The 12,713-nt window shown below is 49.7% G+C and overlaps 1 protein-coding gene across 3 annotated transcripts in view; it reads right to left on the bottom strand.

The window, feature by feature from the left end:
- The window catches only part of ACSM3 (acyl-CoA synthetase medium chain family member 3), a 599,327-nt gene that overhangs the window by 236,267 nt on the left and 350,347 nt on the right, over positions 1-12,713 (bottom strand). For all 3 annotated transcript variants that reach the window (XM_086940799.1, XM_086940798.1, XM_086940800.1), the window contains exon 7: positions 11,402-11,481. In XM_086940799.1, coding sequence (XP_086796925.1) covers positions 11,402-11,481 — 80 coding nt within the window. The remainder of the gene's footprint in view (positions 1-11,401; positions 11,482-12,713) is intronic.

Raw genomic sequence — 12,713 nt, 5'->3', positions numbered from 1 at the left:
AAATTAAATCTGGCAAAATAAGAGAATGAATATAGCAAGACAATCACAACTGAATTCCAAATGTTGTATATTGGTTCCCTTCTTGTACATTCTCTTTGGTTTGATGCCTCCCTAGCAAATTGCTCATTCTTAGTGAATTGTCAAATTCAAATTCAAGAAGCTTTATTCGATATTCAGTAATGAATTCATAAAAGCATACAAGTTAAAAAGAAACTACAAACACAGCATATAACAGAAATACAAAAAATAGAAAACATGTTATGTTAAAAAAGCGGGCAGATCCGGTTAGTTAAAAACAAGTGCTTTAAGAGCTATAAAAATATGCGAAAATGGAAAGCTTTACATTGAATTTCTGAGCCTAATCAATAATTTTTAAAAGCTAGACATAGCCTGAGCCACACAAACATTTTCCAGCTGTTGCAACCTAACATAGGCCATTCTGCAAGAGCGGTGGCCCCATGCTTTAAGGATTGGTTTCAAAATAATCCTCCGTGGAGCTACATAAAATTTACAAAATAAAACACAGTGTAGATTTGATTGAGGGGATAAATCATCACAGGGGCAGGTGGGCAAATCCCTCGACCAGGTGTTACAAGATGGGAAAGTGATAATACGAAAGAAACTTCCAAACCTGAACCGTGTTAATAACATTCTTGAGTGACAGGTAAGATCACTTAAAAGATATAATTGAGGCCCTGGATTAATAGTAATTTCCTGAAAGACCAATACTGTGTTTTTAAGTTTTTTTATGGACCATCTTTTGTTGGTTAGATGATTCATGGCAAGTTGTTTCAATGATTTTCTAGTGATCGTTTCCATGCTAAGTGGTCTAGAGAAAAACTAAGATAGCCCAGCTCAATCATCAGGGCTTGCACGTGGGATAACCATTTTATATTTATAACTCCGTCCAAGGGAAGACAGTCAGAAATTAAATTGCGATTAAAAGCTGTCTCCGGGGTAACCCACCCTTATGCCTTAAAAGAATGGGTGCAATTTTTATGGTGTCAGAAATAAAAGGTAAACCTAATTCAATATGGGTAAGGTAAGTTGCTGAAGATTTAGGGGCCCCCAGCAGATATCTGAGGTATTGATTTTCAATTAATTGAATAGATGTTGTGTTTTCAATACCCCAGACACCCGAGCCATAGGTGGCCGTGGATATACCCTTAGCCTGATATACTGTAATTAGTTCCTTAACGGGTCTCCCCCGAGTTTCGCCGCAAAGTTATGGAGTGCACCAACCGCCCTCAGAAAGGCTAATTTTCTCACTTTGACTGCTGTTTGCCAAGTGCATTTCCTGTCAAAGGATATTCCGAGGTAAGGAAAGTGGTCGATGGTCTCTATCTTCCTGCCTTCAAGATATATGGGACAGGCTGCTTTCTTGGTACCATGCCCACAAGCCATGGTATATGTTTGGTATTGTTGACTTTTAGCCCCTTATCTTTCATACAAGTATTACATTTTGTGACCGCCCTCTGGAGACCCACCCTGGTTGTGACATAATGGCCGCATCCTCTGCGTAAAGGAGTATGGGGACAGGGTGGCCCTGGGATGAAGGGTAGTCATAGGGGAAACCCTTCAGGTGGTCGCCAATAGAGTTTATGTATTACGTGAACAACAGGAGTGCGAGAATGCACCCCTGTCTCACTCCCCTTTTGATGGAAAATTTGGACGAACACTCCCTTGCTTACCAAAGCGCACCCTGGCCCCAGCATCCCTATAAAATTCCTTGATGAAATTTAAAATTGTTACGTCAATTCCCAGGTCGGATAATGTGGACCAAAGTTGGTTGTGGTCCACACAATCGAAAGCAGAGCTTAGGTCAATAAAAGGTTCCCTTTTCTGGCCTACAAATTTTAGTGAATTGTCTTATACAGACACAACCATGTACCGCAAAATTTGATTTGTGTAGTAGTTATCAATAAGTGAGGCAAAGTGATTTTCCCAGGTTCTTAAATTAGGTTAAGAGTGGAAGTTAGGATTTAGGTGCTGGTTTCACCTTGCTAAGAACTGCATCTTAGTCATTAGACCATACATCTCTGTTGCCTAATCTGCTCGCACTCCTTTACCTTGATGTCACGAGCAGCTGCGGCCGGTGCAGGTAAGAGTGGTGGGGCGGTGGGACTGTGTGGGGGGGTTGTCGATGGACGATGAAAGGGGAAAATCTGCACGGGCCGCGGCTGGTCAAGAGGATGAATAAATTACCAGGCGTGGGTATGGAGTGTAAAAGGCCAGGTATTTAGGCATGATTCTTCTCTCCAACCAAACGTCCTAGGGCATGGAGGGAAGATGGATACTGTTATGCTCTGCCTGGCCTAGACTTTTGAATTTTACCACAAGGGCATGTGTAACAAAATCTGCTCATGTTTTAGTTTATGGTTTAAATCTTTTATTGGATTTCAAAACAGGAAAACATACAGACCACATTTCCCCATCAGATGAAATAATGTCCGTCTCTTCCTGTTCTACCCAATCAAGCGTGTGCGACAGAGAGACTACTGGCAACGCCAGGAATGCGGGGTCGCTGCAAATGGGAAAAATCGTCCGAGCCTAACCCCCCCCCCCTTCTTGTCCACCAAGCAAAAGAAAGGGAAACAGGAATCACTGCGCCACCAGTGGAGGGCAGAAGGCTGGTCAAGGATCCTGTGTCTTGCGCCTGCGCGTTGGAGCTTTCGGCTCCTTGATCGGAGTGTCTGCGAGGCGCAGTAATCGCAAGTAGCGAGGGCAGCTCAATTCCCTAAACTCCCCTGTGATCAAAGTGAGGAATGGTCGCCACAAATCTGCAAACTCCTCGACCTTTCCCGCCTTTGCTAAGGACAGCTTCTCCATCCCCAAAACCATCCAAAGCCGGTGCAGCCAACCAGTATGCGGGGGTGGCTGTGTGGTCCTCCAATGTGCCAGGATGTTTTGCATAGCTGCCCCTAGCGCAATCGCTAGAAGCCTCCCCCTCCTAGACTTCAAGGGGTACATCAGAGCATTGGGGAGTCCCAACAGAATGTAAGCAGGGAATCTAGGGAGTGGAGTATCTAAATGTGAGTCTTTGTCGTCTAGAATCGAACTCCAGCAGGGTTGCAACCTGTCACAGCTCCAAAGTAAGTGCTCCAAGGTACCAAGCCCCCCGCATCCCCTCCAGCAGTGGTCACTAATCCGGGGATCCCATTGATGTAGGCGTCCAGGTGTGTGGTACCAATAAGTGGCCACTTTGGTCAGGGTCTCGGTAAGGCCCATGTGGTAAGCCGAGTGTCTGGCCCTATGGTATATGCCGCCCCATTCTTTGTGAGGAGGAGCTGCTGGTACAAGTCAGAAATCAGCTTCTTATCAGAGGTGCGGGTAAGCAGCCACTTTTTATACGGGGTGAGGAAACGTTGCGCGCCCGGCCTGACATCCAGCTGTAGAGCCCAATGTCGGACCTGCAGATAGGGTAGGCGATCAGCCTCTGGTATACCATAATCCTCCTTCACTCGTTGAAAGGAGAGGATGCCGTTTAAGTCGAACATATGTCTCATTTCCCTGCAGGGCGAACGTCTCCAGGCTACAAATGCCCTGGAGTCTAGTCCCGGGGAGAAATCTGGATTATCGAAGAGCGGGGTCATCGGGGAGGGAAATGAGGTGAGCTCGTGCCGGACCGCCATCCAATCCCACACCTCCAGGACAGTGCTTGTGATCTGCGATGCATATAGATTGGGGGGACAATATCCTCTGGGAAGGAATGGAATCCCCTGTAGGGGCCTGCCCACCACAGCTTGGTCTTGAAAGAGCCAATGTTTGCCCGATTCCGGCTGGAACCACTCCACAAAGTACGGAGTTGTGTCGCTTGATAATATAAAGTCAAGTCAGGCACACCAACCCCACCGTGGGCAGGCGGAAGAATCGCAACTGCATGCTTGAAGCGCGGACGGCGACCGTTCCAGATGAAGCGCGCCAGGTCAGACTGTGTCCGTTGGAGCCAGCCCGCAGGGGGCCGCAGAGGGAGAGTCTGGAACACATAGAGGATTTGTGGCAGCAGAGTCATCTTAGTGGCTGCTATTCGCCCCAGCCAGGAGAGCGAATGGTGTTTCCACCTCCGGAGTTCGTCGCTAAGACGTGAACGGAGCCTGGCGTAGTTCGCCTCCGCGGTGGCCTGGACGGTTGGGGCTAGTAGAACTCCCAGATAGGGGATAAGGGGATAGTAGTCTCTGACCATTGCATATCGAACTCGCCTTGGACCTCGGTGAGGGTCTCTGGTGACAGGGAGATGTTCAAAGCCTCCGATTTCCCCACATTAATCTTAAACCCCAAGGCCATTGCAAAAGCGTGGAGTTCGATGAGAAGTGCTCGGAGCGACTGCATCGGCTCCTGAAGGGAGAGAAGGATATCGTCCGCATACAGGCTGATTTTATGCACATCGCCGCAAAAGGGAATGCCCTTGATGAGGGAATGCTGCCTGACCCTTTGCGCTAGAGGCTCCATATATAAGGCAAAAAGGATAGGTGAGAGGGGGCACCCTTGCCTGGTGCCCCTGCCGATTGGAAAGCGCGGGGAGGTGTGTCCATTGACATGTACCGTAGCGTTGGGCCTGCGATAGCAGTTCAGTATGCGATTGCGGAGGGTCTCACCAAGCCCGAAGTGTTGAAGCACCAGTTCCATATAGGGCCAGTGCACCCTATCGAATGCCTTCTTGGCATCGATGGTAAGCAGCATGCAGTCTGGCCTCGTCCGCGACCCGGCCTCGATGAGGTGGAGGACTCGTTTGGTATTATCGCTGGTCTGCCGTTGAGGGATGAAACCAGCCCGGTCCTGCTCCACCAGCTGCTGCATATATGGTGCCAACCTACCCGCGAGAATGCTCGTGTAGAGCTTGTGGTCCAGGTTTAAGAGGGATATCGGCCTATAGGAACTACAGCGTGTGGGATCACGGCCAGGCTTGGGTATAACCGTTATCGCTGCCTCCAAGAGGTCCTCCAGAATGGCACCGGGTTGGCTAAAGGTGTTAAAGAGATCCCGCAGTAGCGGGGCAACCTGGTGGCAGAGCGTTTTATAAAAGGCCGCTGAGTAGCCATCTGGAGAATATCAACATCTTGCACTCGGGCCACCAGCTGTGAGGAGCAAAGGATATAGTCAAGTCTAGCATATGATTTATGGGCTGCCTCGTAGTAGGTGTATGCCATGGAGTGTGGGTGGAGGTGCATCCATAGGTCGACCAGGCCAAGGTCCGAGAGATGAGCGTGGCCTTCTGTGGAGAGAGATCCCAACTGCCCCGAACGTTGGCATGATCGATCCGCTGTGTTATGGAACACCAGATTGAGGTCGCCCCCCAGGAGCGTTGAGTGTTGAGTTGAGTGTTGGCTGTGGTTGTCTCTAGTGCCGTGTGTAGGAATTTTTCCTGACCCTCGTTAGGTGTGTAAATGGAGCCCACTAAAAGTGTCCGCCCAGCTATCAGAAAGCGATGTATCAGTAACCTGCCCTTGATCTCTGCCTCCCTCTGCAAAACTTGACCTCTAAAGGACCTGGGCACTAGAATCGCCACCCCAGCCACCTTCTTAGGTGCGGACGAAAAAAACTGCAAGGGGAAGGCCCGGGATTTAGGCCGGTGGTGATCTTTCGGTAGCAAATGTGTCTCCTGTAGGAGGCATATGTCTGCCGTGGAGTGCTCCAGGAGGGAAAGTATCGACCTGCGTTTGATGGGGTTATTCAGTCCCCTCACATTAAGAGAGAGGATGTTCAGTCTAAGTGGCGCCATAAGTGAGTAGTAGAGTCCACTTGTCTCTGCGCAGGGCGTGGGAAGGCAAAAGGAAAATCAAGAATTGATGGACAATGAGGGTCCCCCCTACTCCCAGCTCCCACCTCCCCCCCCCCCAAAACCCAACAACCCCTGCCCAACCCTCTGCCCCCCGCCCCCCTCAACCCCAACACCACTGGAACCCCAACTTCATCATAGTCCTGGGCCTGTCCGAGCACAGTCCAGGCCCACAGAGTCTTCACGTGGAGGAGTGTGTGGCAACGGCGATCCTGTCGCCCCCCGTTCCCACCTGACCAGCTGATCCTGAAGTAGATGAACCCTCATACACATTTCAGCCGAGTGAGCTACACCCGGGCATTGTGCGTAGTCCTCTCGGCTATTCGGATGTTGCTGTGTCTCTGGATACCTCCTGGATGGCTGCTGCCTGTTCCTGCGCCATCAGTTGAGGGTCGGTTTCATGGACCTCTTGGGCCCGTTCCGACGCCCTACTCGTTGCCAACTATCTTCAGAGGTCCGCGGCGAAGATTTGGGTGAAGGTCGCCCCGAGGGATCGTCCATCCCGGAGTCCTCGTCTGGAGTTATTCCCAGTAAGGTGCATGTGTCTCGCAGGGAGCGGAGCTGTTGCAGGACCCCGTTCCATTTGAAGATTACGTGAAAGGGTTGGCCCCACGAGTAGGGAATGCCTTTTCCCCGCAGGAAGGTAGTGGCTGGCTTAAAAGCTTTCCTCTTCTGAGGAGTGACGGCTGAAAGATCTTGGAACAGTACCATAGGGTGGTCTTTGTATCGGAGGGGTTGCTGCTTACGGGCCTCCTGCAGTTTACGTTCTTTCAAAGGAAAGTCTGGAAGGAACGCCAAAATATCCGGGGGGGAGCAGATGCTCGGCGCGCCGGGCCTACTCTGTGTACCCTGTCGATCCGTATGTCGAAATCTTCTCCTTCCCCCAGAATGTCTCTAAATAGGCCCTGCAGGAATAGGGTAACATCTGACCCCTCCATTTTGAGTGGTACGCCTCGGACACTTATGTTGTTTCTTCAGGATCGATTTTCAAGGTCCTCCGCGTGCGCCTGTAGGTCTACCTGCTGTTCCTTGAGGCGCACCACCTCCTGCTAGAGCTGCTCTACTACCTCACTTCTAGACAGGTCGGCCTCCTCCACCGCGGTCACCCGCTCTCCCAGGCCATCCACGTCCCTGCGCAGCTCTCTGAACTCCCCGGCCATATCCTGTTTCAATGTCTGGAAGTCCTCTCGCAGAGTATAGAAAAGGGTCTCTAGGAAGGATTTGGTGATGGGGCACTCTCGTCATCTGGTCCCGTGCCAGTCTTTGGCGCCGCCAAAGGTGCAGGGCTTTTGTCTCCTTTAAGGGCGCTCTTCCCTAAGACGTCCGTTATCGTGCGCCCCGTCCTGCGCTGCCCTGTTGCCATGATGCCGGTGTGCGCCGTCCGTGGTGAGTCTCAGGTCGGCCCCCGCCCCAGAGAGACCAGGGCCCGTGTGACTTGCCCCAGGGGCATCTGTATTTGGGCCCGGGGTCAATGATGTGCGCAGACCGCTCACTGTGTCCCTCTCGTAGGTATCCCGGCCCAGGGCTGGCCGTCCCAATCACGGGCCTCCTCAGGTGGTCTCCCTCAGGGCTCCGGGCACTGCCCGCTCCGCTCCCCCTGCTCTTCGGGATGGCACCTCAAATGTCTCCGGCTCCGGTCCCGGCTGCTACGTGTGTTTGCCGCCGTTCACTCCCGGGCCCCGGCTCAGTCCCTCCTAGCCCGGTGCTCGGCGCCTTCGCTCCTCACTGCCGACTACTTCCTCCCGCCTTAACTGTGGGCGCGCTCTCTGGGCTTCAGCCGCTGTCCTCAGGGCACCTGCTCTCGTTGCACAGTGGGGCCTTCTACCTCCTCGCGCCCCAGGGCCTCACCTTCAGGCCCACAGACCGGGGACTCAAGTCGCGCCAATCCTGCTACCTGCCGCAACCAGTCTCCGCCGTGGTTCGTGTTGCCTCTCCAGCCGCCTCACACACCGGGCCAGTTGGAAGCTGCGGGGGCGAGGGCCGCCGCCCGTGAACGGCCCCCGGCACCAGGCCCCAAAGCCAGGGGCTCGATTTCCGCGTCAGTCCGGTGGGCTCCCGGCCACTCGCGATCACCCTCCTCGGTACCGGATGCACCCCGGGCGGTCGGATCCCCCGCCGCCGCCCGTCCGCTTCACCAGGGCTGTCGTCTCCTGGCGTCCTGTATCCCCAGCTGTCGGGGAACCACGGCTACTCTCCGCCGGCGGCCGCCCGATCTGTCTAGCAAATGGCGGGCCTTGACTCCGCCGGGGCGGGAATCCGCTCGGGCCTCTTTCGGGTCTCCACCGGCTACCGGCGGCAGCTGGGAGACTCCGGGAGTCCCGGGCAGCACTCGCTCTCGTTCTGTGGGTTGTTCTGGGGGATTAAGGGCTAGTGAGTGGTCAGGACGGGGGACTAGGTCGGGAGCCTCACACGCCGACGTCTATCCCGGTCGCCATCTTGGCCACGCCCCCCTCATGTTTTAGTTTAAACATGCAAATGTTATGACTGAGACTAAAGTAAAGCGCAGCGAACATTTTACATACAACAAACTTAGTGACACAAATTTGCTATTTTGGTGCTGCCAAATTTGTTAATCCATGATGCAATATCCTGCAGGGCCTTATTTTCAGCATATCACCAAATCCACATGTACCAAGACACTCCAAATCTCACATCCTTTCTAAAACCAAAGGTACTTCCCAAATTAGCACATGACTCCTTCGTTGGCGACAGTAGCTGCTGTTCTTCGTAAAATATATTTTTTTAAAGGCTGCGATTAAATTAAAGAGATGCGCAGTCAAGAGGACATCTTGATGAGAGTGACTACAGAAGCTAAGCGCAAAGATATGTTCTGTGAAGACATAGTAGAGTGTAGTATGACACAAGAAGTGCCAATGAAGGTCATGAAACTGAGGGCAAATATATTCAGGCAAAAGAAAAAAAACAAATGATTATCTAGTGGAAGCCATTCACAAAATACCAAAGCCTGGGCTGGTGAACTATTGTTCATGAGTTAATGAGAGTTCACACGTAAAGGCACGCACATTATTTGGGACAGTTTGCTTTGGTAGTGAGAAGAACAGTATTTGACAGGTACCTAATCTTGGTGGCCATGGTGTGAAGCGTAAAACCATTCTCACTATGGATTCCAGCAAGTCCATTTTAGGCGAAAACTGTTGCGAGTGGTGAACGAGAACACTGCGATTGCAGCATTTGTATCTAGGGCTCTTCAAGGGGCACATTGAAACTACTCCTGTCTTGAAGTGAACACCTTTGTATTCTACTGGGAATTTACCTATGACGCCTGCCTTTCACTGTTAGGATGGTCCATAAGCTTCTGGTCCTAATATTCAAACACTGGAGTGGAATCTCCCACTGGATTTTCAGTGCGAGTGAATAGGATTTAATTGTACTGTTGCTAGGTGAACTGAATAACACCATGGAACAGATAGTTAATTCAGACTTCCATTGCAGAAGGCAGAGAACTTAAGGAGGTAAACTGGCTAGGTTACAGGGGTGTCTTGAGTGAAAACTAATGCAAAGAGTCACTGCTGAATGTAAGATACTTTGTGCTGGAAGAGTAATCTGAAGATAAGTGTTTGTTTCAGGAGAAAGTCTAATATCACAATACGGAGTAGGAACAGAGTATCAAATGGAGTATGTTTTTTATGGGAAGCAAGATTGTTCTACAGTGTGGATTTGATTTTTAGAGATGCTACATGGTCGTTTTGTAAGAAGCAGTCTCCCCAAGAGAAGGGTTAGATAAGGCAACTGGTGGGCAGGGATGTCTTTCCAGGCAGGGTAGACATTTGAAGAGCATGTTGCTTCTGATGGAAGTTTGAATACAAAATCAGTCAGAGCCACCACTGATGCGAGCGGAAGATCCACAGAAGCACAGGATAAACTATTCCTAGGTGTTGTGGTCTAAATTATATTTAAGGTAACGCACCAAGTGCATATTGGCTTTGTTAGTCTACCATTTGAAGTGGGTGCTTGTCATCAATGTGGGACAGGGGACTACAAAGATAATGATTCAGTATCTTAGCAAGGTTTTTATGGAAGGAAGACACCTGCGGTCTGGTGTAATTGACAATGGGTGTAATTTGTTTCAGACAAAACCTGAATAGTTTGGAAAGAGCTGCTATTACCGTTAAAAGTTATGTCTTCTATCATTTGCAGTCTAATGGTTTGACTGTGAAACTGTTCATGGAACACATGCAAATGCCATTAGTTACTAGCGGAAGCATGTTTTTGAACATCTTATATGGGCCAGTCACACTACCCCGCATACCACTGCAGACATATCTCCATCTATTTCTTTAACCAGGATTGAGTTTGAAGCGTTTGTTCCTGGGTGACTGGGAAGATAAAGCCCAGTTGACTGCGAGAAGTGGGAAGGCAAGAAAAGGGCGGAGAAAAGTCAAAGTGTCCATGAGATGAAATGTGATGTCAGTAAGGGATGTGTGAATGAGACTTCTGTATGAATGTGTGGGCGATGCCTATCTAGGTGTGTTTTCCAGACTGTGAATGATGGTCTTGGATGCAGGGGTTTTGTTAATGAAGTGTGTGAGGAGCCCATTACTTACATTGATTCACTTCCTGGGACTTTCTTTCTTTACTGATCAGGACTTAGTGGAAGCTATTAGAGTGTTGTGCGAACCTTAAGTAACCATCAAAGGTATTGAGCTAGAAGCTATTCACGTCTTGAGAAACATCAGTTCGTCCTGACACCAGGTAAAATCCCTAGTTCCATAATGAGCTCTTCTACTAGTACAGAAGGCTGAGCGGTCTCTGCCTTTGAGTCCCTGAAGAAGTACCACTCACGGTTTTGCTAGCAGTGCTTCCCTTCTTGAAGGCTGGTATATCTGCTTGGAACTAGACGTTCTTCTATACTGCGAGCACTTTCTCTACTTCCTTCCTGAGGAACAAGTCTTTTATCCATCTCTGGAGTTTGTTTCCAGGTTTCTTTCAGATTGTCACCTCGATCACTGTACTGTTCTGCCTTATCATTCCTCCACCCATGCTTCAAAATATGAAGTTAAGATCACTCTCTTTATCTTACAGGCACATCCTCCTTTTGTTCTGTTACTTCCTTTATGAGACCACTGGACCTGCAGACCATAGTGCGAAACCCTTTGCCCTCTACAGTGAGAAGAATGGCCATTTACTTGACATTCTAACAGGTGTAGGTGGCACTCCTGGTCCGTTATGGGATTTTTCTATTAGGGGAAGGAGCAGGTTCCTCAGCAATGGCCCTGGATATGTCCGCATGGACATATGGACCTAAGGACCTGAGCTTAGCCCAAATCTTTGTTTTTTTATCAGAAGCTCCCAGTTGAGATGCCAAATGCAGCTTTTTGTGGGAGTTCTAATTGCGGCAGCTGTGTGATTTAGCATTCTTTTTATACGTTAAAGTATGTACGGCTGAGGCCCAAAACAAGGTTCTTCGCAACTGATGATCATAGTCTATGTATCCTTCGATATACCCAAAGGGCAACATTGGAACATTCCATATCCAGAAGTTATGCACATCAAAGAAGAGCACAAGGCAGCAAACACGTTCTCTCAAGACAATGGTAAAAGAAAGGAATAACCCCTTAAGCTCCCACATCATGCTGAGACATTGTCTTAACAATAGGTTCTTACCCGGCCATATCTTGCTGCACTAGCATGCGGTATCCAGTGGGAGGCAAACACAAGGTCGTTATCGGATAATTGCACAGAGCCTGGATGATAAAGAGCAACTGTTAAGTGAGGCAGTAAAATATTTTTCGCGCGAAAAAGGCAAGTCTAGAACTTTCTCCTTTCTGTGCAGATGTGAGTGGGCACATTTAGAACACTTAACTATTAAATCAACTTATAATACTGTGAAATAACTGTAAACATCCATAAATGGAAACTCTTCATTTACTGTAGTTATTACACTAAACCTGGGGTCTCCAACCGGTCGATCGCGAGCTACCGGTAGCTCGCGGAGACCCTGGGAGTAGCTTGTGTGGCCCTTCAGCCTTACCGGCTCCATTTGCCCGCCCTCACCCTAACCAGCCGCTCGGATTGGAGCTAAGTTGAGTTGGGGCCGGGCGAAGAGGATGACGCTCCTCTCCTGGAGACGTCATCGTCGGGTGCCAGCGTGGAGCAGCAGGAGACGTGACTTCCACCGCCAGAAGCAGCCAGAAGACGTGCCTTTCACCGCAGGTAAGCTCAATAGTGGAATTAGGGATCCCGTGGGAGGGATGGCTGACAGGGCGTCAGAGAGCGCCGGTTAGGAAGGAAAAACAGTGTAACAGAGGGCAGAATGGCACAAAAAACAAGTGCAACAGAGTGCAGAAGGGCACAAAAAACGAAGAAACAACTAGTGGAACAAGGGCACAAAGGCACAAAAAACGAGTGGAACAGAGGGCAGAAGGGCACAAAAAACGAAGGAAAAACTAGTGGAACAAGGGCACAAAGGCACAAAAAACGAGTGCAACAGAGGGCAGAATGGCACAAAAAACAGGAAAAAACAAGTGGCACGGAGACGGGCACAAAAAACGAGGGAAAAACAAGTGGAACAGAGAGCAGAAAGGCACCAAAAACGAGTAACAGAGGGCAGAAGGGCACAAAAAACGAAGGAAAAACGAACGGACAGAGGGCAAAAGGGCACAAAAAACGAAGGAAAAACGAGTGGAACAGAGGACAGAAAGGCACAAAAAACAGGGAAAAACGAGTGGCACAGAGGCCAGACGGCCACAAAAAACGAAGGACTAACGAGTGGAATAGAGGACAGAAAGGCACGAAAAACAAGTGGAACAAAGGGCAGAAGGGCACAAAAAATGAAGCAAAAATGAATGGAACAGAGGGCAGAAAGACACCAAAAACGAGTGGAACAGAGGGCAGAAGGGCACAAAAAGCGAAGGAAAAACGAGTGGAACAGAGGGCAGAAGGGCTCAAAAAACAGGGAAAAACAAGTGGCACAGAG

The sequence above is a fragment of the Lissotriton vulgaris genome, chromosome 10 (genome assembly GCF_964263255.1).
Source record: "Lissotriton vulgaris chromosome 10, aLisVul1.2, whole genome shotgun sequence".
Lineage (NCBI taxonomy): Eukaryota > Metazoa > Chordata > Amphibia > Caudata > Salamandridae > Lissotriton > Lissotriton vulgaris.
Note: the sequence above shows the minus strand (reverse complement) of the source record. Positions and strands in the feature narration are given on the sequence as shown.